Source organism: Pinus tabuliformis, chromosome J (assembly GCF_031772625.1).
Source record: "Pinus tabuliformis cultivar Carrire ecotype Pingquan chromosome J, CPIR1, whole genome shotgun sequence".
In the NCBI taxonomy this organism is placed as follows: domain Eukaryota; kingdom Viridiplantae; phylum Streptophyta; class Pinopsida; order Pinales; family Pinaceae; genus Pinus; species Pinus tabuliformis.
Genome location: NC_142295.1, coordinates 213083102 through 213109116, shown reverse-complemented (window position 1 = coordinate 213109116; position 26015 = coordinate 213083102). Strand labels below are relative to the sequence as shown.

General features: G+C 39.2%; 1 protein-coding gene across 1 annotated transcript in view; it reads left to right on the top strand.

Annotated features, from left to right (window-relative positions):
* Positions 1–22104: 22104 nt before the first annotated feature.
* The window catches only part of LOC149226454 (uncharacterized), a 513224-nt gene continuing 509313 nt past the window's right edge, over positions 22105–26015 (top strand). The window contains exon 1 of the mRNA XM_089377495.1: positions 22105–22730. Coding sequence (XP_089233621.1) covers positions 22394–22730 — 337 coding nt within the window. The 5' untranslated portion in view covers positions 22105–22393. The remainder of the gene's footprint in view (positions 22731–26015) is intronic.

Sequence of the window (26015 nt, the reverse complement as noted above, 5' to 3'; positions counted from 1 at the left end):
ACCATAGATCCCGATCTGCAGCTTATAAATGCATCTGCAGTGGCCAGCCAAGGTCTCCCTAGGATCAAAGGATGTCCCCCCAAATTGGATTTGGGCTGCAAGATAAGAAAGTCAGCCAGATACCTCCAGGAAGCTATTGTAATCACAATATCCTCCAACACCCCCTTGGGTTTGACACGGGACCTGTCCGCCAATTCAAGTACAGTAGGAGTATGTCTAAGTCCCTGTAGCCCGAGAGCGGTAAAGATGTCCTTTTTCATTACATTAATGGCAGCCTCAAGATCGATCAATGTGTTGGCTATGGGTTGATCGTTAATGTAGAAAGTGACCGTAGGATTTACTGTATCATTATACTTAGTTAGGAGAGGCTGAGCAGACATTAATTCATATAATTTACCCATCACGTGTATGGTGGCAGGGTCTTTAGGCTTCTTCCTAGGTTTCTTGATGCACAAATCTCTCATTTTTTTAGCATAAATAGGTACTTCCTTAAGGGCTTGTAGCAGAGGAATTTGTACATGCAAATTTTGTAACTCCCGAAGGAAATCGCATTCGGGTTGTGAAGTCATCCCAAGTTCAGCGAATCTCTAAGGATATGGAGGGCCCTAAGTTATGACAGTCGAATCAGCTGTTACAGGTGTATCAGCCTTTCCCGAATTGGTTGTTACAGCGGTAACAATCCTTCGCAAGTTGGCTGTTACTGATGTAACAACTTCCTCTATATCGGTTGTTGTAGGTGTAGTAGCCATCTCAGAACCTCCAACATCTCTTCCGAATGATTCACATTCCTCCTCCATAATGACAGGGGAGTGACTTGGTTTAATTACCTTACCCAATCACAATTGTATTTCATTAAGTCCCACGGGCGTAATAAGGTAGGTTTGGAAAGTTGTCGAAGCCTCTATGCCCTGAGCTGCTTTATTGTTCTGGTTTGGGTTAGGTTGCACAGGTAGTTGTGGTCGCATAGGTGGTGGAGGAGCAGGAGTTTGGAAAGGAGGTAACTGCAACAATTATTGCATGGGTAATCTAGGCAGAGCTGAATTATGGGCATTTCCTCTCCAATTCTGGTTCCAAGGATATGGTTGAGGTTGAGGATATTGGACAGAGGGAGATGGATACCATTGCTTCCAGGGTGAAGGAAAATGTGCTGAAGGAGGAGTGTGATATTTCCACGGATATTGCTGAGTATTATATGCATTGTTCCAAGAATTGAAAGAGGAAAAATCTTGAGACATACCTGGAGGTCGTGGTTGCCAAGGTCTCCTTGGTGCGATGAAATAAGAGGACTGCACTTCCTCGCTTGACTCTCTGAGTACTGCCTTCAGTCCAAGACGCTCTGGACATTGCCCTATCAAATTTTCCAGCTCACAAATATTGCATAAGCTGATGCTATTCAATTCACATTCCCTCAAAGAATGTTTCTTCTGGAAATTTGGATAGAACATAGCCAGAGGTGTGTCAGCTTCTGCTTGTGTCTTCTTGATCTGCGCTATTGTTATTTGGGCAGAGAGAGTATTGAGGATATCAATCTTGAAATTTTCAAACAAATTGTTGATTTCTACTCTGGTTAATCCCCCTCCTGCATATTTTTGTATCTGGGCAGAGGCATATCGAACTACGCTCCTCCCCTTAGACGATCCTCTAGAGCATCTTCGACACAGCTTTACAATTTCAGCAAATAGTTCTTGCGATATATCCTCATTCCCTAATAGGTTCAAGGTATCAAGGCATCCATCCCTCATTCCTCTGATAGATATAGTCTTCAAGATCTCTTGGTCTAGATCACTATGTTTAGACCTCTGCAGATTATAGTGGAACCTCTCCACATAATCTTCCAGGCTTTCATCCTCATTATGTTTCATTCTAAAGATATCCTCCCTTAAGTCCCTGGTTCTACAATAGTCTTGGTAATTTGATAAGAATGTCTCCTTCATGTCATTCCATGTTCGAATAGAAGCGGAACCCAATCCCATGAACCATCTCAAGGCTACGCCTTTTAAAGTAGTAGGAAATAATTTTAATTCATGTGCATCTGAGGTATAATCATACTTCTACATAAGACATCGAACTCAAATAAAAAGTTGTTTGGATCTTCCACAGTCATCCCCTAGAAGGATGATAGAGGAATATTTTCATAGGAGCTTCACCTCTGATATCCCCGATTGGGAACTCAAAGGTGGTGATAGTAGCATTTGTTTTAGCATTGTTGTCATTTTTGTCCCCCATGACTAGTCCTTCTAACCCTTGCTGTAGCAGAGATCCTTCAAACTGTTCTTGTGATGGTCTCGTAGATGTGATTAGTGGCTCAAATGTTCTTGGGGCTGGTTGTTTTACCGCACTGCCTGTATCTAGGTATTGATAAACCAACAGGTGTTCAATGTTCCCCCTCAGTTTCCCCTTGTCCCTCGGTCCTCACATTCTGGCTACTAGCTTCCCCCTCCTGCCCTTGAATCAGATTCTTGGTCTTGGGGGTATGGGTTCTAGCTTTAGAATGATATGGTCCTGAGATAGAGGAATAAAAGGTTTATACTTTTGCTATGGGAGTAATAGCTTTCTGCGGCCCTGTTTTCCTTGCATCCCTTTGAGAGTTGGATTGTTCTTTTTCCGCCTTAGAGTTTAGTTCCTCAATGACTGTTTTCCTTCCCAAATCTACACTCTTCCTTTCCTCTTTACAACCCGTTTTTCCTGTGACTAATTAGAGTGGGGGTAGTTTTGGTATCTCTATAATTTCTACAGTTGCACACTTGGACCCTATATGTATTAACTCATACCCTAAGTGCTTCAGTCTTTGACAGTGGTGAGCCTGCCCACGTATGTTAGAGCGATGTGTAGGTTCTTACCTCTCGTCTTACTGTCCAACGATTGAAGAGTTGAAAACACGCTAAAAAAACACCAACATGCCCTAAGTTCCCTAGTGATCACAATGGTGAGCCCGCCCATGTATGTTAGAGCGATGCACAAGTTCTTATCTCTCGTCTTACCACCCAGCAAATGTGGACTAGGAACACTCTACATCAAACAAACAACTTGGCTGACTGTATCGTTAACTGCCATCCCTGGAAATGGCGCCAAAATGTAGTGTTGTTTTAATCAATCCTAATTGACTGAGACTACAACATTTAATTTTCAACCCAAGGTAGGTCTTGCTATTTCAATGGAGTTTGCACTGTCTGTGTTGATACACCACAACCAAGAATAAGAAAATGCAGAAAACAAAAATGTGTTGCTGAACCAAATCACTGAATCAAACCATTCATGTAGACACAAAAACACTCTACATAATTAATCACACTTCGCAACTATCAAAGTAAAGGCACGCCACACAGGAACTAATATCTACTCCAGCTGGTTACTACCATTCTGTTGATTAACTTAGTGTAACAACATAATATAAATGGAAACAACAACGAATGTAATCCACGATTTGTATAGCAACAACGAGAAACCATAAATCAATTAGCTAAACTAGAATGTACACTACCTCTATCACTACAATCCCTGCCAAAGAGGAGGGCCCTTCCTCCTCAGTAGGGCACAAGAGTAACGCAAAAAGTAATTAACGAATTAGCTGAAGAGTAGTAACAACATCACTGTGCTGATTAATATTAAAAATAAACTCAGAATCAGGGAAAATTTTAAGAACCCCCCCTAAATTTATAAATATAATAAATGGGCGAATCTCCATGGTATATAGGAAAAATGGAAGGCGATTTTATCAATAATATAATATGTATATATAATTTTTTGGCGAATCTCTCACCAAGCATGGCGAATATTTTTACTCAATTATAAAATCTTGTAAGATCTTGGCGAGTCTTTCACTAAATAATAAAACTTTGTAAAGTCCTAGTGAATCTTAGCATAGGCTACATGCTGGTTTAATTCCCCCATTTAAATAGGCTACATTCCAGGTGAATACCACGGGTCAATACATGTGCCATTTTGGTGAATACCATGGGTCAATACCATGTGCCATTTTTATTTTTATTAATTCTAATATTAGGGTTAATAATGGTTTTTTGCATGGTATTAATAACAATCTAGTCCATGGTATTTGTCCCATAGTATTTTGGCCATAGGTTTCACCTAAATATAACCCATTTTTTGAGTCTTTGTAAATATAAGGTGACTTATGGAGTAAATATAAAAAAATGTTTTATTTGTTTACCATACCTCTCGTTTATTTATATTTTTATTAATTTACCATACCTCTTTTACAAATATGGTATTTGGCCCATAGGATTCACTTAAATAAAACCTATATAACCCATTTTTTGAGTGTTCGTAAATATAAGGTGACTTATGGAGTAAATATAAAAAAATGTTTTATTTGTTTACCATACCTCTAGTTTATTTATATTTTTATTAATTTACCATACCTCTTTTACAAATATGGTATTTGGCCCATAGGATTCACTTAAATAAAACCTCTTTCTTGAGCCTTCATAAATATAACGAGGGTTATGGACTAAATATAAAAAGAGGTTTTATTTATTTACGATACGTCTAGTTTATTTATATTTTTATTTATTTACCATACCGTTTGAGTAAGTATAAAAAGACGTTTTATTTATTTACCATACCTCCACTTATATTTTTATTTGTTTACACCGTTAAATGTATATAAGGTGACTTATGGAGTAAATATAAAAAATGTTTTATTTATTTACCATACCTCTCATTTATTTATATTTTTATTAATTTACCATACCTCTTTTATAAATATGGTATTTGGCCCATAGGATTCACTTAAATAAAACCTATTCTTGAAAATGGGCGAATGGAAGGTTGTAAGTCCTAATTTCAAGGGCTAAATTTACCTTTTTTACCCTCTCCCTTAAAATGAGGTGGGCTATTTGAGGTGATTTGTAAAAATGTACTATGATACAAAATATTCGCCCACTAAAAATTTAAAACCCCTTAATTTCGCCAAAGGGCGAACATTCGCCCCTAAAATTATCCTTGCTGAGAATTACAGAAGTAGAGTAACAATACTTTTCTATATGTCGTGTCCTTGTACATGAAAAATTGAGTTCCTTTATACTTATTACATCCCGAAATTAGAAACAGATCAGTCATGAGAATCTCATGATTCTCATTGAGATTCTCATGCTGATAAAAAATAAAAGTAGTTACAACCTATTTCTAAATACAAATATACAGTAGTTAGGATTGCAACTGCTTGGGTCTGTTGCTTCCAAAATAAACAATCCCTACTGTCGACAGCTGTTATGTGGAATAGTACCCACATTTTCCAGCTTCGGTGCAACAACATCGAGTGAATAATGGTTCGAGATGTCATGGCATCGCTGGCGACAACACTTTTGGTGTAACAACGGATTCTTGTGTCAACGCGTAGTGTAACAACATCCGATGTGTAATATCAACCTGTAACAGAATCCAATATGTAACAAAAGACTGTAACAACATCTGATGTGTAACAGCAACCTGTAACAACATCCAATGTGTAACAGCGAATTGTTCTACCCTTCTCTATAATTAATATGTGCTGCATGTCTGCTTCATAGCTTTGTTCTCGCGAGCCATCACCTGAAAAGAAGAAGAGCTTCCCAGAATACTTCTTCAATACTCTCCCAGTTAACCACAAAAAGGAATAAAGAATTGTATTACTCAGTAAAATACGGCAAAGTAAAATGACAGCAGAATAGGTTATAAAGGTGAGAAAACATGGAAATTGATAATGTAAAGTCATAGGCCTGGAGGACAGAAAGGTCAAAACTGGGGAAAGAATGTGCAGAAAATAGGTAAAAAACCACACCCAACACCAACCAAGGAGATTCAACTTAAAATAAAATACTTTGATGCTTATTAAAAAAAAAACTCCACACATCAGGCAGGCTATGAGCAACGAGCAGCCCCATACCTTTATTTAATTCAACAATAGTCGAATATCCTTCCAGTGAAATCCTTTCAGCGAAAATTCCAAGCAATGACCCTTTCAGATTTCAAATATTCAACCAACTGCAAACAAGGAAATTTATCACATCCAGATTGCAACCTTTTCCACAAAAAACATCCACTCAACCTTCTATACGGTGATCAAATCATAATTCAACCAATATCTCGGTTATCTCTTGGTCACCTCCTCAACAACACGTTCTCATCAAAAAATTCACAAAAGCTTCAACACCATCTCAACTTTCTCATCTCTGCCTTCACGTATAACTCATGAAGTTTAGAAACAACTCAACCAAGGCTCTGATACCATTGTACAAGCCCAAATAAACTCCATAATGAAAGATCACAATGCAAGAGCATCGTATTAATGTTAAAATTACTTATTTATACATGTGCAATCTAGGTACGAGACAATTGTTTCTTGGTAACTTATTAACTGTAAAAACAAAATGTAAAACTAATTATATATTGTACAATAACAATCTCAAAGGATTAGCTAACAATGTCCTCCAATTTTGGAGCTAGAACTAAAGAGAACTTGGCCTCCTGGAGCATAATGGGTTGATCTATTGAGTTGGCAATGATTCTAGGAAACGACAATCTTCAGATCTACCTCCAAATAATACAAGCAAAATATTGATCAAGACTCCTGTAACATATCTTCAATAAATATGATGCTTAATACTTAGCCTCTAAGATATGATGCCCTTAACCTGTGATTAAGAGGCTCTTAACCCTCAAGAATTTTACTCTTAGATTGTAACAATGGAGGCTCTCGGCCCTCTAAAAATTAGTACTGAATACAACCTTCGTTGAAGAATAAATTAATCCTCTTGCACTCGAAATTTCACCCTTCAGATATTGATTATAAACCCAAAATTTGAACTCATCCAATTTATGCTCTTGGCCTTAATTTTTGAGCACAAGACTATCTTAGATGGGGTAAATTGACCTCTAGATAGAGAGGCAATTCAACCCTCTTAGCAATAGTTATTTGACAACAACTCATCTTCTGGATTAATACATTGATATCCACAAATAGAAATTCAAACCCCAAACAAAATAATAATCTTTGGCACCTGGAGAAACAACCTTTAATCACTTAAAAACAGAATAAATTTGACAATTATATTTTCCTTCAACACTTGGGATCAATTAGAAAGTCACCTGCAATAAAATCAAACGAAAAATATGAGTGATTTTTCTAATGCCAATTAGGGTGGGACTGATGTCCATAAAAATTGGTTTCACCGGCTAGGGTGGCAATGATGTCTACCAAAACTAGTTTGAGAGTCTTGCTTGAAACCCTCGACAAGAAACTCATCTGAGCTCCAAACTAGTCACAAGAAATGAGAGATGCTCTTCTTTTCCTTTTATAAGCTTGTGCCCGATCTTGTCCAATCTTCTAGAAGTACCCTTTTATTATTGATCCGGATTTAAACAGGAACGCAACAAATTACAGAAGTAACCATATACACAAAGATGCAGCGGAAATAATACTTCATTTCATTAATGGAAATACTGAAATATGCTTACAACCAGAAATGGAAATAAACCAGCTAGGGCGATGGTAGCTTATCTCTGAGAAGAGATGTGATGGCTACATGCCTCTGAACTGTGTTACAATGAGGCTCGAAGGCCTATTTATTGTTGAGAAACAATGGAAAACCCTTAACATTCCAAAACCTAACCCTAGGAGATGAAACGCCAAACTGTGGGCCCCGTTTGGGGGTAAGTTGGTACATCAACTTCCCGGGGTCGTAACTTTGGCATATGATCTCTGTTTGACGCGTACAATAGCTCATTAGAAAGATCTATCCGAGCACTATCATTGTTGGAACGGGCAACATCGGTCCATTCCATGGACCCATGTTGCCCCCGGATTCCCCAAAAAACGTCGTTTAGGGCCTCAAAACGGCTCCGAAAGTTCAGGACCCGAAAAACTGCTAAAAATAGTAAGTTGTGCTACAATTAAGGAAACTGAAAATGCTGAGAAAGACAATGGTAGGGGTCCAGGTGGACTTGGCAGGTGGCCACCAATATCCACCTGGATCATTCCTCCCCCCTTAGGAAGCAATGGTCCCGATTGCGTTGAGCTCCTCCATGAGATGAGGAAACTTCTGCTGAACTTGTTCCCTGGTGAGCCACTTGCCCTGCTGAAGGAGTTGGCCTGCTTTGACAACTCGATACAGTTGGATATTCTGTTGGCGAGTGTTCTTGATCTGTGTGTCCATGATCCGATCAGTTGCAGCTTGTTCCATGCAATCTGGATTTAATTCTATGGGTTTGAGCTGTTCTGCAATGTCGGATGTGTCTAGCAATGGTGGAAAGTATGGCCGAAGGCGGTCCACATTGAACACTGGGTGCAGGCCAAGGAATGGGGGAATGCTGAGCTCAAATGCATTGTCTCCCATAGCCTTAGTAATGGTGTAAGGACCATATCGGAGTGGTCTCAATTTCCGATAGGCTCCAGTAAGGCGTTCCTTTTGCAAATGCAACCAGACTTTGTCGCCCACCTGAAACTTGTGTGGCACCCGATGTTGATCATGTCGCTGCTTGTACTTGGCATTTGATTTCTCAAGAATGTCATGGACCTGCTGGCGAATATGTTGGATGCGCTCAATGAAGTTGGTGGCCTTATGAGCTGAATTCATGTGAGTAGCTGCAAGTGGCATGGCCACATCAATGGGGCATAGTGGCTGGAATCCCAAACCCACCTGAAAAGGGCTATGGCCAGTGGAGCTGTGAAGAGCTCGGTTGTAGCTGTGCTGAACATAGGGGAGGCTCTCGTCCCATGTGCGTGGATGCTTTGAGTTATACATGCGCAGAATGTGCACAATCATCCTATTGACAACCTCTGTCTGGCCATCAGTTTGAGGATGGAAGGCTGTGGACTTCGTGAGTTTGGTGTCCAGCATTGACCAGAGACTGGACCAAAATGTGTTGAGAAACCGACTGTCCCGATCTGAGATGATAGACTGTGGGATCCCAAAGTGCACCCACACTCGTTCAAAGAAGAGTTTAGCAGTGGCTTCTGCTGTGATATTCTTCTTGCAGGCCACCATAATGGCCATCTTCGAGAACCTGTCGACGACCACAAAAACACAGTCATTTCCATGCTTAGTGGAAGGAAGGCCTGACATGTAATCCATGGAGATGGATTCCCAAGGTCGACTAGGGGTAGGCAACGGGGTATAGAGGCCGTGCTTCTTAATGGTCGGTTTGGCAATGGCACAGGCAGTACATGATCGGATGTACTTCCCAACATCCTGTCGAAGATTCGGCCAATAGAAATAATTTTGCAGTACTGCCACTGTTTTCTCGACCCCGAAATGCCCAGCAGCCCGACTGTAGTGTGCTTCCCAAATCATCTTGGCACGCTCGCTTGAAGGAACACAAAGGTGACCGAGGTGGCATAATAGGGCATCCTGGAGGTGAAAATCTGCAACCTGCCGACCCTCCAAGAGTGTCTGGTATGTGTGGCCGAATTCTGGGTCGCTTTTGTAGAGAAGTGGCCAATCAGAAGTCTCGTGCCCACAAGAGTTGAGCACGGTGGTTAGCGCCATGATCGGTGGTCGACTGAGGCAATCTGCAACATTATTGGTGCTGCCCTTTTATACTTGATATTCAAGTGAAACTGTTGCAGGTATGTAGACCACTTCTGATGGCGATCATTCTGCAATTTCCCTTGGGTCTGTATGAATTGCAGAGGTCGGTGGTCTGTGTGGATGACCGTTTCCTTCCCCAAAATGTAATGCTTCCATTGTCGGCAGGCCTGTACAATGGAATACATCTCTTTATCATAAGTGGGGTACTTCCGGACTGTGTCTGAAAGTGTTTCACTGTGATATGCCACTGGATGTCCATGTTGAGTAAGGACTGCCCCAATAGCATAGTCAGAGGCATCTGTCTCGACCTCAAATGGTTGTTGTAAATCTGGTAACGCGAGCACTGGTGCCGTGCAGAGGCGATCCTTCAACTCCCTGAATGCCTTCTGTTGAGATTCAGACCAAAAGAATTTTGCTTTCGCCCCGCCCTTGGTGACTTGACTCAAGGGCCAAGAAATATGAGAAAACCCCAACACAAACCTGCGGTAGAAGTTGGCAAGACCTAGAAAGCTGCGGAGCTCTGTTAGAGTGGTTGGAGAGGGCCAATCCCGAATGACTTGGATCTTGGCTGGATCGACATGCACCCCCTGTTCATCAATGATGTATCCCAGATACTGAACCTGGGTCATGCCAAAAGTGCATTTCTCCAAATTGGCACATAGCTTGTGTTGCCGCAGTGTTTGGAGAACCTGTCGGATGTGGTGGAGGTGCTCTTCCCAACTCTGGCTGAAGATCAGAATGTCATCCAAGTATACTACTACAAAGGAGTTGGTGAATGGCCGCAAGATGTCATCCATTAGCCTCATAAAGGTTGCAGGAGCATTCGTCAATCCGAAAGGCATGACCAACCATTCGAAGAGGCCCTCCTTGGATTTGAAGGCAGTCTTCCACACATCAGAGGGTTCGATTGGTACCTGGTGATATCCTGACTTCAGATCGATCTTGCTGAAATATTTCGCCCCCTTTAGTTGGTCTAGGAGGTCATCAATCCGCGGGATCGGGTACCTATTACGGACAGTGATCTTGTTCAGCGCCCGATAGTCAATACAGAGTCTCCACGTCCCATCCTTCTTCTGTACCAACACGATCGGGCTCCCACAGGGCGATGAACTCGGACGGATGTGACCTTTCTGCAGGAGCTCCTGAATCTGCCTCTTGATTTCATCGTTCTCCAGAACGGAGCGCCGATAAATTGGTCCATTGGGTAGCGGCGCACCTGGGGTCAGATCGATGGAGTGCTTGACTTGACAGTGCAGAGGAACCCCTGCCGGGGAGGTGAAGATGTCCTCGTACTCCTCCACAATCTTGTCCATCTGTAGTTGTCGTGCAGAGGGGCCCCGTTTGGAGGCCGCGGCCACTCTTCTTCTTTCCTTGAGGGCGTATCATCAGGAAAACAAATTTCCTGGTTTTGGAAATGATCTTACTGCATTGTTTTGCAGTAATCAAAGAGATGGCGGCAGGTGGTGCTACCTCTGGTATCCTGAACAACTTATTTCCCAATGTAATAATAACAGCACGGGGCCTTGATTCATACACAGCATGTCGCTTCCACAAGTATGGTTGTCCTAGTAATACATCACAAACTTCAAGGGGAGCAATGTCACACAATACCTCATCCGTGAAGGGCTTGATGTTGTATGGAAGGCGACACTGCTGGCTCACGCGAAGATCTCGTCCTTGGTGAAGCCACCCAATGGTGTATGGTTGTGGATGTGCTGTGGTCGGTAAGCCCAACCGCTTCACGACCTCTGCCGAAATGAGGTTCTTTTGACTCCCGCTATCAACAATGAACTGTATCGGGGAGCCCTTTACCCACATCTGGGAGTGGAAGAGACGCTCCTCCTCCTCTGGATCTTCGGGTTCATTTTTCTGGATCTTTGCGGTAGCAACAGTGGCGCTGGGGTCCGCATCAATGATCTGCTTCCCTTTTTCATACCCCTTATCGGGTTCTGACTCAGAGTCGGAACATGCATCTGATTCTGAAACCTTTAGCTCAGCCACCAGTGACTGCTTGGCCCGACACTCACTTGTGTTGTGAGTGGAGCTCTTATGGAACTCGCACCATTTTCCAGTGTCCTTTCTCGGCTTCGCGGCGCTGTTCTTTGCTTGCAGCTTCGACTGGTTGTCTTGGGCTGTCCCGCCTTGGCTTTGTCCTTTGTTCTGTGGTTTAGGGGCACCTTTCCCCTGCTTTGGATTCGCAGATCCAAAGTCTCGCTTCTTTTGTTTAAACTTCTGCTCGACCTTGACGGCATACCGGTATGCTGCGCCGAGCGAGGGGATGTTTAGGAATTGTATTTCTTCCTGGATGTACTTGTGCAGGCAGCCACGGTATTTGAGTATCAAATGTTGCTCTGAATCCTTGATACCCAACTTTGTGCGAAGGGTATGGAAAAGATTGGTGAACTCCGGCACGTCTTGGTCCCTTCCTTGCCGCAGCGTGGTCCACTTTATGTATTCATCCTCATAGCTCCCGACAGGGTAGTACTGCTCCTTGATGGCATCCCGAAATGAATCCCAGGTGGGTGCGGCTGAAAATAGTGAGCCAGTACTTTCATCCTTCTGCTCGCAGTAGGTTTCCCACCAGTCCTTGACGTGGGGGGCTGCTTTGAGGAGAGCAAAAACAATCTTTTCCCGACTCGAAAATTCATGAACAGAAAAATAACCCTCTAGCAGATTTAACCATTTATCTACGGCATCTGCGTCTATCTGACCCTCGAATATGGGGATTTCAAAATTAACTTGTACCTTAAAGGGTGTGGCGTTTCCAGAGTAGCTGCTGGAAGCCGATGCGTTGCTTCTGGGTAGCCGCTGAAGGATCTGGGCAAAACTGTCCATCATCGCGTTCCGTTGTCGCTCGAGGGCTTCTTCGAGCAAGATTTTGATGGGATCTCCTGCCCCCTCGTCTTTCTTCTCGTCCGCCATGGGAGGTCGTCGGGATTTGCGAGGCTGGTCTTGCAAAGGTTCAACCAGTTCAAGCCCTAACTCCTTATATCCCGACCTTGTTGGGGACATGCAAAGAAAAACAGAGAAAAAGCAGACCGCTCTGATACCACTGATCCAGATTTAAACAGGAACGCAACAAATTACAGAGATAACCATATACACAAAGATGCAGCGGAAATAATACTTCATTTCATTAATGGAAAATACTGAAATATGCTTACAACCAGAAATGGAAATAAACCAGCTAGGGCGATGGTAGCTTATCTCTGAGAAGAGATGTGATGGCTACATGCCTCTGAACTGTGTTACAATGAGGCTCGAAGGCCTATTTATTGTTGAGAAACAATGGAAAACCCTTAACATTCCAAAACCTAACCCTAGGAGATGAAACGCCAAACTGTGGGCCCCGTTTGGGGGTAAGTTGGTACATCAACTTCTCGAGGTCGTAACTTTGGCATATGATCTCCGTTTGACGCGTACAATAGCTCATTAGAAAGATCTATCCAAGCACTATCATTGTTGGAATGAGCAACATCGGTCCATTCCATGGACCCATGTTGCCCTCGGATTCCCCAAAAAACGTCGTTTAGGGCCTCAAAACGGCTCCGGAAGTTCAGGACCCGAAAAACTGCTAAAAATAGTAAGTTGTGCTACAATTAAGGAAACTGAAAATGCTGAGAAAGACAATGGTGGGGGTCCAGGTGGACTTGGTAAGTGGCCACCAATATCCACCTAGATCAATTATTTTATTATTAAGCCACTTGGTGTATTTTCCTCCTTTCCTTCTAGTTTCTTTTGCTTATCCATTAGATAAAAAATGTTTTTCTCCTTTTATTTAATAAGTAATTTGTTTTATTATTAATTAAGTCACTTCTATCTTTACAAAATGCTTAAACTACCACCATGATCACACTTGCCTCCCAAAACCCCTTTTCATCATCCCGTCTTGTAGATCTTTTCGTCCTGATTCCAACGAGATATTACACTAAGGTGTTTCTCCAAGTAATCAACCTAAAATAAGACCATAAGCGTAATTAATTAAAATATGCATGCTAATAACTTCATTTTATGGGAATCATTGGAATGCAACAAAAGCAAGATCGAACTATGCGGAATCGATCATGATAATGAAAAATGACAAGTGATCCCAGTTGGACCTTGCAAAACTCCTCAAAACCCTCTGAACTCATCAATAATGCAATCCAACTCATGTGACCTGATTGACATAAGCTCTGAAAATCTCTCCTAGTTTCATCACAAGGTAATGCAAAAAGTGGGTACATTACATGGAGGGCTCCAACTTTGTCCTTCTTTTTGTAGGTACATGGATATAAAATGGACAACCAATGATTTTAAAATGGCTTACCCATGGCTTTACACTAGTGAGCCAGAGCTTTGAACTCTAGCAGAGTTGTTGACAAAGAAGGCCTTCATTCGAAATTCCTAAAGCATGGAAATAAGCCCCTTGAGTCCTATCTTGCCAATCATTTTAACCTATTGTTTTGCTCTGGCTTCCCCCTTGCCTGGAACAGACACATCATCCATCGTATCCACAAGTCGGGGATTCATATGATGAGATTCTATTGTGATTCATATATTGCTGTTCAAGTTTTTTGTAAGCTCAAGGTTCTATATTAATATTGAAAATAGTACAATGCATATAGGGTATCAAAAACTTGTCTTGTCTTGGCCTGCCTAGTAGGAAACTAGACCAAAGGTAACAAATAACAAGTTCGACAATCCTTGTAACAGGAAGTACATCACCATAGTCAATCCAAATACAAAAACTAAGCATAACATCCCATGGCATAACAATAGCAAAACATACTAGTAGCAAGGACATGTTATTACATGAATTGTCCAGCGTCAAATAAAAATAACCATTATCAACAACATATGCAATGTCAAGATTGAGACAAATTTGCAGGTGCTTGTTGAGTAAGGTTGCCTAGAGAAAGATTTTGTCGAAGAGTAACAACCTCCATATGCACCATGCGATCACCCATAAGCATGTTAGGATTCAATACCTTTATTTATGAAAAAAGAAACCGTTAATATGCATTTTTATATAAAAAATATAAATTTAACAATATTAAATATTATGATAACTATATCTTAATATATGTAAAAATAATACGTGTAAATTTTTTTAAATTTTATAAATGAATATAAATTAGAAATTTATATTTATATTTAAAATTTAAATTGTAATTTTATTATTAGAAAGGCGATAAGACCCAGAGAGTCAAATAAGAGTTAAAATGTATACCAACAACCAAATCAGGATCATGCTATGCCTTTTAACTATTTTAAGTTTATATTATAAAAGGTATGTTTCAAAATTTAACTGCATTAATTTTATGTTATATATTTTTCAAAATTTATATTTATATATAAAGTTTGTTTGATTTTTTTGTTTTTTGTTTTAACAATAGTAAATTGGCTTAGTCTAATTTATAGATGAAGTGGCTTTTTTCACAACATTTTTTATGGTTAATTTTAATCCAAATCTGACAGAGGTTTTTAAAAACTTGAGTTTAAATTGTTTAATCTGTGTGAATTGAGTGCCCTAAGGTTTTTCAGGGTGTTGAATCCATTTATGCATTCAAAATGTATTTTAAACAACAAAAAATCTTGAAATTGTATTGTCTGATTTTGGTGAATTCTGGTAAAAAATGATATTTGGTCTATAAGTTAGACGATGCCATAGTAAATTTATCATAATTCAGTTTTCAAATCAACAATGAGGAGAGTGATTACTGACTCCTATCTATGAATGCAGACTGATTCACCACTGTTATTTAAAGAAACCACGCCACTTGGAATTACCAGCTAATTGTCTGTAAGGTAGCAAGCTTTCACTCTTCCCATATGTCTCTAGGTCTTGGGTTGTTAACATGTTCAAGAAAAAAAACTCTTAACCAACCAAAAACAATTTTAAAACATACTCCAAACCCAAAAATATTATTTCATTTAATAAACATTTATGAAAATTTAAAATATCATTTGTTTATTATTAAATTTATTTATTTTATTTTATTTATTTTAATTATGAACTATATTTATCATACTTGATTTAAAATGAACCATGAAAAATGGACTCACCTTTCGCCTGCTATGTCCTAATTGATTCGTGCTTTTAACTCTTTAGTTTGATGTAAAACTTGAAATACACATACATGATGAGGTTTTAGCGACGATGATAGAAGAAAGTCTATGAATTAATGAATGAGTGGTTTTAGTGACGTCCACGAGGCTGAGCAGCCTAAGGGACCCAGAGAATAACAACCTTAACTCATTTTCATATTCCTTTCAATGTCAAATCTTCTGCTATGAATCTTGACTAGAAGCGTAGAAATATGATTGATCTTATCTTTGTCAAATAGATGGTGCATGTTGTCAACCTTTAGATTGTTTTCATATTGAATGCAAATATCCTTATATGTTGCACACTCCATGACAAAGTGTCATTCTGTCTCCACCACACCCTTATAGCAAAAAATGCAAGTTCTCTCTTCCAAACTTCCTTGGAGATCTTCCATCTACCAATCTCACATCTAAGGTGATGTGACTATGTCCTCAACCGTGCCACTAGCACCATTGTTTTTCCTTTAATAACTACTCCTAAATATGTTTTCTCACCATGGCCACAAGTTGGATTGAACTCTTTGATGTCAATGTTTTTTTATGTCCATTGTGATTGGTCCACATGGGAGTCCTAAATTTTTCCATCACAATTTTTTTTTTTTCTCTCTTTGTTGGTGCTAGGGAATTCACACAGCTTGATATTCCACTTACTCAACCGCTTTTTGTTTTTCTTCATCCAAGTTTTATTCCTACGATCTAATCCCTCTTCTATAACTATATTGGGCCAACACTGATTATCCATGTGTCTAGTCTTATTTAAGTAGCTTATTAACCTGGTTATCACTGTTGCATCCAATGGAAAAGCTTCAGCTAAAAGGATTTCGTATGGGATTGTGGATTTAACTTTGAGATTGCTAGTAATTAGTTGTTTTTGTATTCTTTCTATCTGCCTCCAGTTGCAAGTTGACATGCTACTTCCCCAGACTTCACAATCGTAGAGAACAATCAACGTAACCAACAAAACAAAAAGGGTTTTCTTGGTTTTCCAATCCAAAAGTTAAGCTTCTCTACACCTATTTTGGAGTAAGTCTGAGGCTCTCCATCCTCCCTGAATTCTTTTCATCCTACAAGTCTCCTAGTTGAGCTTTTAGTGGAATTCAATCCCAAGATATTTGTATTCCTTGACTATCTCCAAAGGACTACCTTCGGAAAAAAGTGTTTCATTTATCTTTTCTACTTAAAGAGAAAATCATGATTTTGATCTTGTTAGTGTTCACTTGTGTCCCAACCTCTCGACTAAGGTGTTCTAAGGCCTTTAAGTGTTCTCTCAATCCATGCGTTTTTTTTTGAGATTAGGATAAGATCATCTGCGTAAAGAAGCAACTTTACCACATCGCTTACTAAATGAACCCCTTCTCCATCTGTTTTGCTTAACCAAGCTTCCAACTTATCAATATATGAACCGAATAAAGTGGGGGATAAAGGACACCCTTGTTTAACACCAATATTGCTACCAAAACATTCAGACATTCCTTCTCTTGTTCTAATTTTAGCTCTAACCTTCTCATAAAGTCTATGAATCGTTGCACTGTACTAATCTGGGATACCCTACTCTTCCATCCTGTTCCATAGTTTGTCTCTAAGCACCATGTCAAGGCTTTCTTGAAGTCCATAAAACAACAATAAGTTGTTTCACCTTACTTGTCCCAAACTCTCTCTATCAATGTCTAAGGGTGACATAATGGTCAATGGTAAAGTGTCTAGGTCTAAAGCTTGCTTGTCCTTTTGCCCTTTTTCCCTTACTTTCTACCCAACTATTGATTCTTCGCTCTATCATGCTCCCAAAAAGCTTGCCCATGAGGGGGTTGACCATAATAGTGTGGTAGTTAGAGGGGTTATTGATATCTCCACTCTTAAAGAGAGGAATGACCACACTAGTAGTCCACTCTCCTGGAAAGTCATCCTGGATGATCCCATTGAAAATTCCTTTTAAATGAGGAGCAAGGAGCTCAACTCCCCATTTTAGGAATTCAACTTTAAGCCCGTCTATGTCCTCTGCTTTATCGCTTGCTAAATTCTTTATTCCTTGCTTGATATCATCCTCTATGAATAGTTCCACTGAAGTGTTCACTGTTGGGGGAGTATCTTTCTTGTACCCCCGCTCATAAAGGAGCCTCACGTACTTCAACCATTGGGCACCTGTAATATTGTTTTCCGTCTAATTTCTCCTTTGTTGTAGCTCTTTCCAAAATCTCTTGGGGTTGTGCTTTCCAAGAGAGATTAACTCTTTTCTTCTTCCATTTACACACATATATATTTTATTATACTCATTTTTCATATTTCTTCTTGTTTTCTTTGCTCCACTTTCTTTTTTTTAGAGGCCTCCTAGCTGCCTTGCATTCTTCATCATACCATGGATTTGTTGGAAAAGTACTTGCAATTCCCTTCTTGGGGCGAGACCTTTTGCATGCACTTAAGGCCCTATGAATTGTTGGGATCAACAAACTGCAATGAACATGACAACCCGCCTCATTGGTTGTCTTATATGCCACGCCATGCTCTATAGTCTGAAATTGTTGCTTAAGAGAAACACTAAACCTTTCCCTGTTTTCTTGATTTATGAGGATTTTTCCTTTGTAGAGAGATTTCTTTTGTATTCCAAGAGTTTGCCTATTGTGTGGACTACTATGGGAAAAATCCATCTTAACAAATAGAGGGGCATGGTCAGATTTCATTTCGATAGGACAGTCCCCAATATCGAACTTCAGTAGTCTAGAGGTGAAACTTTGAGAGCATATTACATAATCTACCACACTTTGACCATTGTAAGTTTTGCATGTGATACCTCTTGAAGCTGGCCACCTTCTCATTCCATTGCAAATAACCATGCCAAACAAACTACAGAGCCCTAATAATTCTGCCCCAAAGTGCATCACACCCCCATTTTCATCTTTTGAATCCCTTTCCTAAGGTTGACTACCCCCCTCTTCCAACCATAGGGGATTGTTTTCTCCTCTTTCTTCATTGCTCAACTGAAGGGATCAATTGTTCACTATCCTTGCGTTAAGGTCACCTATTAACAATATTTCCCCAAGAGGTCCGAATAAATATATATCTCTCTTTAATGAGGCATATGAGTCTTCATTGTCTAAATTTCTTCTGTTATAGCTCTTTGAGTTTTTTGGGGGCAAAGTAACAAGCCGCCAACCTAAAAGTAATCTCCTTCTCTGTTATTTGTAGCCAAATGTATTGTTTATTTAGATCCTCTTTTTCTACTTTTACAATTCCACCCCATTTTTCATTTATTAGCACTGTGACTCCCCCGTGTCCTTTGCTTGTCTCATTTCCTTTGTTCCAAACTGAAATCTTCTTGTAACCCTCAAAATCTGGAACCTTGCATCCATCATGCTCATGTGTTTCTACAAGAATGATAATATCCTTCCCCTCTGCTATGGGCCCCAACCCCAAACCTCTTCTCCATGGATAACCTCTGCAATTCCAACTTACTACTTGTAAGCAGTCCAGTGGGGCCCCTATTTCCTATTTCTTATTTGGGAACCAATCACTGATTTGAGCTTTCTTGTTCTTCAACCATGCCCATTTTCCCTCATTTCTTGTTGCTTTCACTTTTTTCCACTCCTTTCTTTGTTGATCTTGTCAAGCAAGAGTTAAGTCCTCATCTAAGTAGATGCATGTGCCTCGAAGTAATCCTCTATTTCTAAGGATCATATTCTTATCTTCTATATTCCTCAAGATAACTCTTACATGTTTATCTCTTCACCCTTCGACCTCCTTTCTAATCCTGCTGGTTTGATGAATACACCCTATCCACTTCAATTGATCTTTAAGGAAGTCCCTTGCTAAGATGTCGGTCCTTTCATTTTCCTTGTAGTCCCTCAACCCTTTGATAATGATATTTGTAGCCTTGCCTTGCTTGTCTTGTTCTTCTTTTATTTGAATTTTGATTTGCTTCTCAATGATTCCTTTTTTATTGTTTGATGACCCACTTACAACTTGCGACCATGATTTAGCCTCTTTTATCCAATCTTTTAGTTGATTTTCTTTAGTTTCCAGTTCGACCAATGCTAATTGAATCTCCTTTATTTGTGTTGTGTCCTCTTCTTTTATCAATTCTGACTTCTCAAGGATGTTTACCTTATATGCTCCAATTCTTGTTTCAAGGCAACCACTTCTTGCTGCCCTTTTTCAATTTTACCCTGCATGTTTGTGATTTGTTCCTTAAAAGCTTTATTTTCCCTCTCTAATCTGCCCTTGAACTTCACAATTTCATTTACTTTATTGCCTTCATACCACCTTTTCGCTTCTAAAATTTCGAGTCTCCTTTTCATGCTCATGAGCTCTTCCACATATAGTCCTGATGACCACATTAATGGTGTTGATGTGGGACTATATAGGCCTTTGTTGTCATGCTTATTTGTTTTTTTATCTTCTTTGTTTGCTACAAAACCCTTTGTTCTGTTCAGACTTGATTTGAGACCCTTAATAGCTTCTCTTTGCCCTACACTGGTTTGAGAGGCCTTGCTAGATATGCTGTTTACTTTCGGCAGGATCATTGCAATTTTTTTCTTAGGTGTTTGCCTTAGTTTTCGGATCTGCCTACGCCTTAAAATCCCCTTATATTGTTTTGCATTTACAAAAACCAATCTCTCGTCTGTGTTGTAGGTGCCCTTCTGAAGAAAATTTGCCATAGAAGAAGCCCATGATCCCGTTGAATCTATGGTAGGGTGAGGAAATGAAGGTCCATTAACAAGTTGAAGGTGGGGTTTCCAATAAGAGCTCCCACCTACTTGATGCACAAGGTTTAGCAATGGCAGTGAACCCTTCACTTGAGATTGCAAACCACCGTTGTACCCTACCCCCTCCATAGTAATCGAATAGTTTGCAAATTTGTTTCCTGCTATGTTAAGGAGTGGTATTTGTGTCTCCTCTATGTTGGACTCCTCTCTCAACAGTGGCAACCTTTCCTTTGGGTCCTCTAGATTAACCATCATATTTGTTTTATTGTGTTTTGCTTTAGTTTTATATTGATCACAATTAATTTGTGCCAGTTTAAATGAGATAAACACAACTTAAATCATAAGAAACGGAAAAGAAAGAGGAGAAAACCTCCCCTACAAAGACTGGGTCCCTTTGAGCGTTCTTTGGTCCCACTAGCTGTTTGATGTCTTGTTCCTGTCTCTGCTTCTGTCTGTTTGCTTGTTTGCTTCCCTTGCTCCAAAATAGAAAACTTGGTTGACACTGCTCACTGCTCTCAACACAATTGCTATTCTCAATGCTCTTGTTTGGCTGCTCTCATTGCCCACAGCTCTCGCTGCTCACTGCTCTCAACATTCACTGCTCCCAAGGCTCGTTGCTCTTAACACTTACTGCTCCCAACAAGGGTTTGAGATGTTTGTGTAATACAAGGGTCCAGTGATAAACTACTTTTGATGATTTTTTTGGACAAAATATTGCTCTTATATTAATTTTTCTTTAAAATAAAAAAAAGGAAAATAATATTATTTAAATAAATAGAATTTCTATTTTATTTATTTTTAATTTTTGAATGAGTTTAGGTTGAAGTCAGTTTTAACGTTAGATGAAAGAACCATCTGTCCAAGTAAAAAACGTTGTGCTAAGCTAGACCAAACTTAAAAACTTTATAAAGCAATTTTTATCTCCATAACAAGTTTTCATCCTTAATCCTTCCCTATAAAAATTTAAATACAAAACACTTAAAAAATTAAACACCACACACACCAACTAATTTAAACAAACAAATAAATAAAATTATTATAATACATATATATTCAAATAAAAAAATATTCATGTAAACATTTTTATAAATATAATATTATAAGAATTGCAATCGTGGTATAAATTTTTAGTTTACTTTATTCCAAAATCACAATAAACTACGTAAAATTTTCAAACTATCTATTAAAATAACAAACATACAAATAATAAAATAGTAAATTTTAAATAACAAACATACACATTATAAGATAGATAAATTCAGTGCAATTAAAACACAAGAAATACAAATTATAGGATAGATAGATAGATTCAATGTAGTAAAAGTATAAAGAACATATAAACAGAGTGCTCAATCAAGATCTGAAATTACTATTTTATCAATATTTAAAAAACTGTAAATTACTCTGACTTACTATTTTATCAATATTTAAAAAACTGTAAATTACTCTGACTCCCTTTCAATCTACATAACAGAAACTATGTTACATAATAATCACATAAATTATTTTATTTTAGATAAGTATTTGGAAAAAAATATCAATTTTAATTTAAATAATTTTTTCATATATACAGATTTTACTTATGAAATTTATATAATTTTTTTCAAATATTTTATTTTAAAAAAACACACTAGTTTATTTACAGAATAAAATTACATGGTTGTTTCCAGTGTTCTCAAATCTCTCCACCCTGTCGGATTAATATTTTAAGCTAGTTTTCCTTCTACCTACACACCAAATGTCTAAATATGTTACAAAACTCCTACTCAAAGTTCAACAAACATGGGGCAGTTATCGACAGCCTCAGTATCAGGCTACAGGACATAAGACAAGAAAGCCTTTAAATGCCTCAGCAGCCTCAGCAGCCACACGTTTACAATTTGATGACTCGTCCCTACCACAAACACAAAATCCACCAGATGTTCTTTTAAAACCAATGCAGTTCCCATTTTCCAGGTGCAAAATTCCAACTCCTCTGTAAAACTGTCCACAAACCCAACTCCATTCCACCACCCCCGACTCTGGAGATGATCTCTCTCTACGCCACGATACCTCAATAGTAGCAGGCATCATACCCAAATGCACACAATGTCGTCAGGGGGTAGTTTCGGATTGCTCTGCAACACTTTATCAGCCCACAATCCGGTTTTAGCACACGCAAACGGAAAACAAAGCATTTTTCCCTCAATCAGTTTCCCCTCTGTGGGCAAAACCAAAAAGCAGCCAAGGACATCATTTTGGAAGATTTTACAGAAGGACAAGGAATTTATACAGAAAGGGATTTACTGGGCCAAGGATGTCGGCTTTCCAGGACTAGCTAAGAAGGCCGAAGATGTGATTATGTTCAGGACTTTGGAAGACCCATCTGCAGCTGCGGAGTCTTCTCCTTTTCCATGGCCTAAACCCCATTACCCAGGTACTGAGCCAGTCCTCGAGGCTTTGCTTTGATTCCTTTGGAGCTGTGTGTGTGGGGTTTGTTCAATTCTCATTTTATGTAGAATGGGTCAAGGGGCAATAAAGGAAGTTTTAGCTCTTACAGACTTGCTTTGAAGAAACCGAAAAGGCATACTGTTTTATACTGATTGCTTTTCTCATGAGTTGGATTACAATGGCATTTTTTTGAGTTTTAAAAATAATTGCTTCTTTTAAACTCCAGAATCATTACAATTGGCCCGAATACATCAGGCAACACAGGCGGCGTGTATTTGATGGTCCATCTTCATTCACGAATGAGGGCCAGTCAAACCGTTGGTTAGTTTTCTGGCAAAATTACACAAGACTTGAACCTGGTCTAAACTGATTATTCGTATCTCTAGGAAATTGAACTCTGCTAGATAGCTTGACAAGCCATTACCTTCACCGTTGAATCAGAAACCTATTGGTTTTATTTTGGTATTTACAAGTTGAAGTTAGCCCACAACTGAACAGGAAAAGTTATTCATTGAGAAAATTGATATAAATAAGTAAAACTTTATCATCTGCTGGTATCTAGTCTTCCAGGACATCAACAAAGTTGAAATAATCAATAAAACTATAAAGGGTTTATGGAGAAAAATGATATAAATCAGTAAAACTTTAAATGGTTTTATCCTCAAAGCTATCATCTGATGGTAACTAGCCCTTGAAGGCATTGAGAAAATTGAAATAAATCAGTACAATTTTAAACGTGTGTATTTGTTGGGGAAGGTCCCAAATAATCTGGGATGATATTGTTTTTCTTGGAAGAAGAACCTCATGGGGAAACCCAAGGGATAGTTCCCACATGTGTGTTAGTAAACCTGTCAGTGTAGACTAGTTCCCCTAACCTAGGGGGATTTTAATTGGCGACCTGCTGGCAAAGAACCACCCAAATGCCCGGCAATGTTAGCAATAACTGATTGATCTACAGGACTAGTATGCTCTTCAATCTAACTAGGGTGCCCTCTAACCTTGACTCAACAAGGGATACAACTGCCTTGCCTTGTTGAGAGGCAATGTTTTGATAATCATTTCTAGGATATCTCGTCCTAGATAGTGTTGAAAAAATTGGCATTGGCAAAAAATCGACAAGGGTCTAGAAAACATCATCTTGGAAACATCGGCAAAAAAATCAGCAAACATTAAAAATACATTATATATTCATTTTTTCAAAATTGGGAAAAACTGAGAAAAATCGCTAAAGAAATAAATCGCTATTTTTTCCAGCCAAAAAATTTGCTATTCGTCGGCACATCGCCAAAAAATTGGCAATTTTATCAACATGGGTCCAAGATGCACCTTATCTTGGATTTTCAAACCTGAATTCTCAAAGAATATCAATCCTCTTCAACTACTCTTATCTTGGATGCCCTACTTCATCCTCAAAGAGTATCGGTCAACAACTTATTTTCATGGATTCTACAATCCATAAGAAATCCCAATCTAAGATGCTTATCCAATCCTCTAGACTCCATTCTTTCTTTATGTTCTTCACTAGGACTTACGGCTGTTAGCACTGATCTAGTGCATGACCCATCAAGACAAGAACTATCCGACATCACTCCCTCTCAATTAGGGAGGAGATGTCCACCAAACCAAGCTTACCTCTCAGGTACTCAAGCTTCTTGTTTGGTAATGCTTTAGTCAGTATGTCTGCTACCTGTTCATATGTAGGTAGATAGTGTAGCTCCATGACCCCATCTCATACCAAGCTTCTGACATAGTGGTACTTATTATTTATATGCTTTGTCCTAGCATGAAACACCAGGTCTTCCATTAATCTTATGCAACTTTCATTATCACAATGTATCCGTGTAGGGCTAAGCGGTCCTTCAAACAAGTTTGATAATAACTTCCTGAGCCAAACTGCTTCTTGACATACTTCACTTGCAGCGACATATTCAACTTCAGGACTACTCAAAGCAACGGTATCCTTCTTTTTGCTCATCCATGAGACCATGGAAGATCCTAAGCTGAAGCATCCACCTGTTGTGCTTCTTTCGTCTATCTCACTGCCACCCCAATCTGAATCTGTATATCCCATGAGTTGGATTTCATTACCAGTATACCGGAGGCAGTGATGTATGGTTCCACACAAATATCTTAGGATATGCTTGGCTGCAATCCAATGATCATGTTTTGGCTCCATCTGAAATTGATTGAGGACATTCACTGCAAAACAAATGTCCATTTTCGTATTTACCAGATACATTAAGGACCTAATCAACTGTCTGTAGCAAGTAGGATCCACTGGACTAGATTCTGAACTCCTCAACTTCTTTAAATTGGTAATCATAAGAGTCATCATAGGCTTGCTATCCATCATGCCAAACTTCTAAAGTATCTTGATCACATATTTACCTTGACCAAGATATATCTCACCTGGCTTCTGCCATACTTCTAGTCCCAAGTAATAATGCATAATCCCAAGATCCTTCATATCGAACTCGGCTGCTAACTGCTTCTTGCATTCCTGAATCCAATGCTCTACACCTATGACTAGTAGATCATCCACATACAAGAGTATGATAACTGGTTCACCCTGGACCACCTTGATATATAGGTTAGGATCTGCAGTACTCTTGGTAAAGCTAAGTCTCAATCAGTATGGATCCATTCTTGCATGCCGAGCTCTAGGTGCTTGCTTTAAACCATATAGAGCTTTCTTCAACTTGTAGACACAAGTCTCCTTCTGATTTATTTCAAATCCTTGAGGTTGCTCAATGTAAACCTCCTCATCAATGGTCCCATTCAGGAAAGCTATCTTGACATCCATTTGATGGATGTTCCATCCCATAGTAGCAGCCAATGAAACAAGCGATCTTATTGTTGTATATCTAGTTGTGGGAGCAAAGGTTTCCTCATAATCAATCCCTTCTTTTTGTGAGAAGCCTCTTGCTACAAACCTTTCTTTGTATTTATCAATGCTCCCATCTGCAATGTTTTTTTTTTTTCCGAAGAAGAAAATTCATAATTTCTATTAAAAGAAATTACATGCTGTTGATGCCATTTGGCATATGCTGTAATGTGATTTTCACCACTGTTCAAAAAGCAAAATTACATATAAGTACCCACAGGGATACAGTATAAGATCAGTGTCCCTCATAGTAGTGCAATATCGCTATACAAAATCAGTTCAATAGAGTATGATCGCTGTACAGATGCAGATCAAAATAACTGTAAATAACTGCGGAATGTACAATATATATCATGGTAGTGCAAAACTTAGAAGAGGCCATCGCCT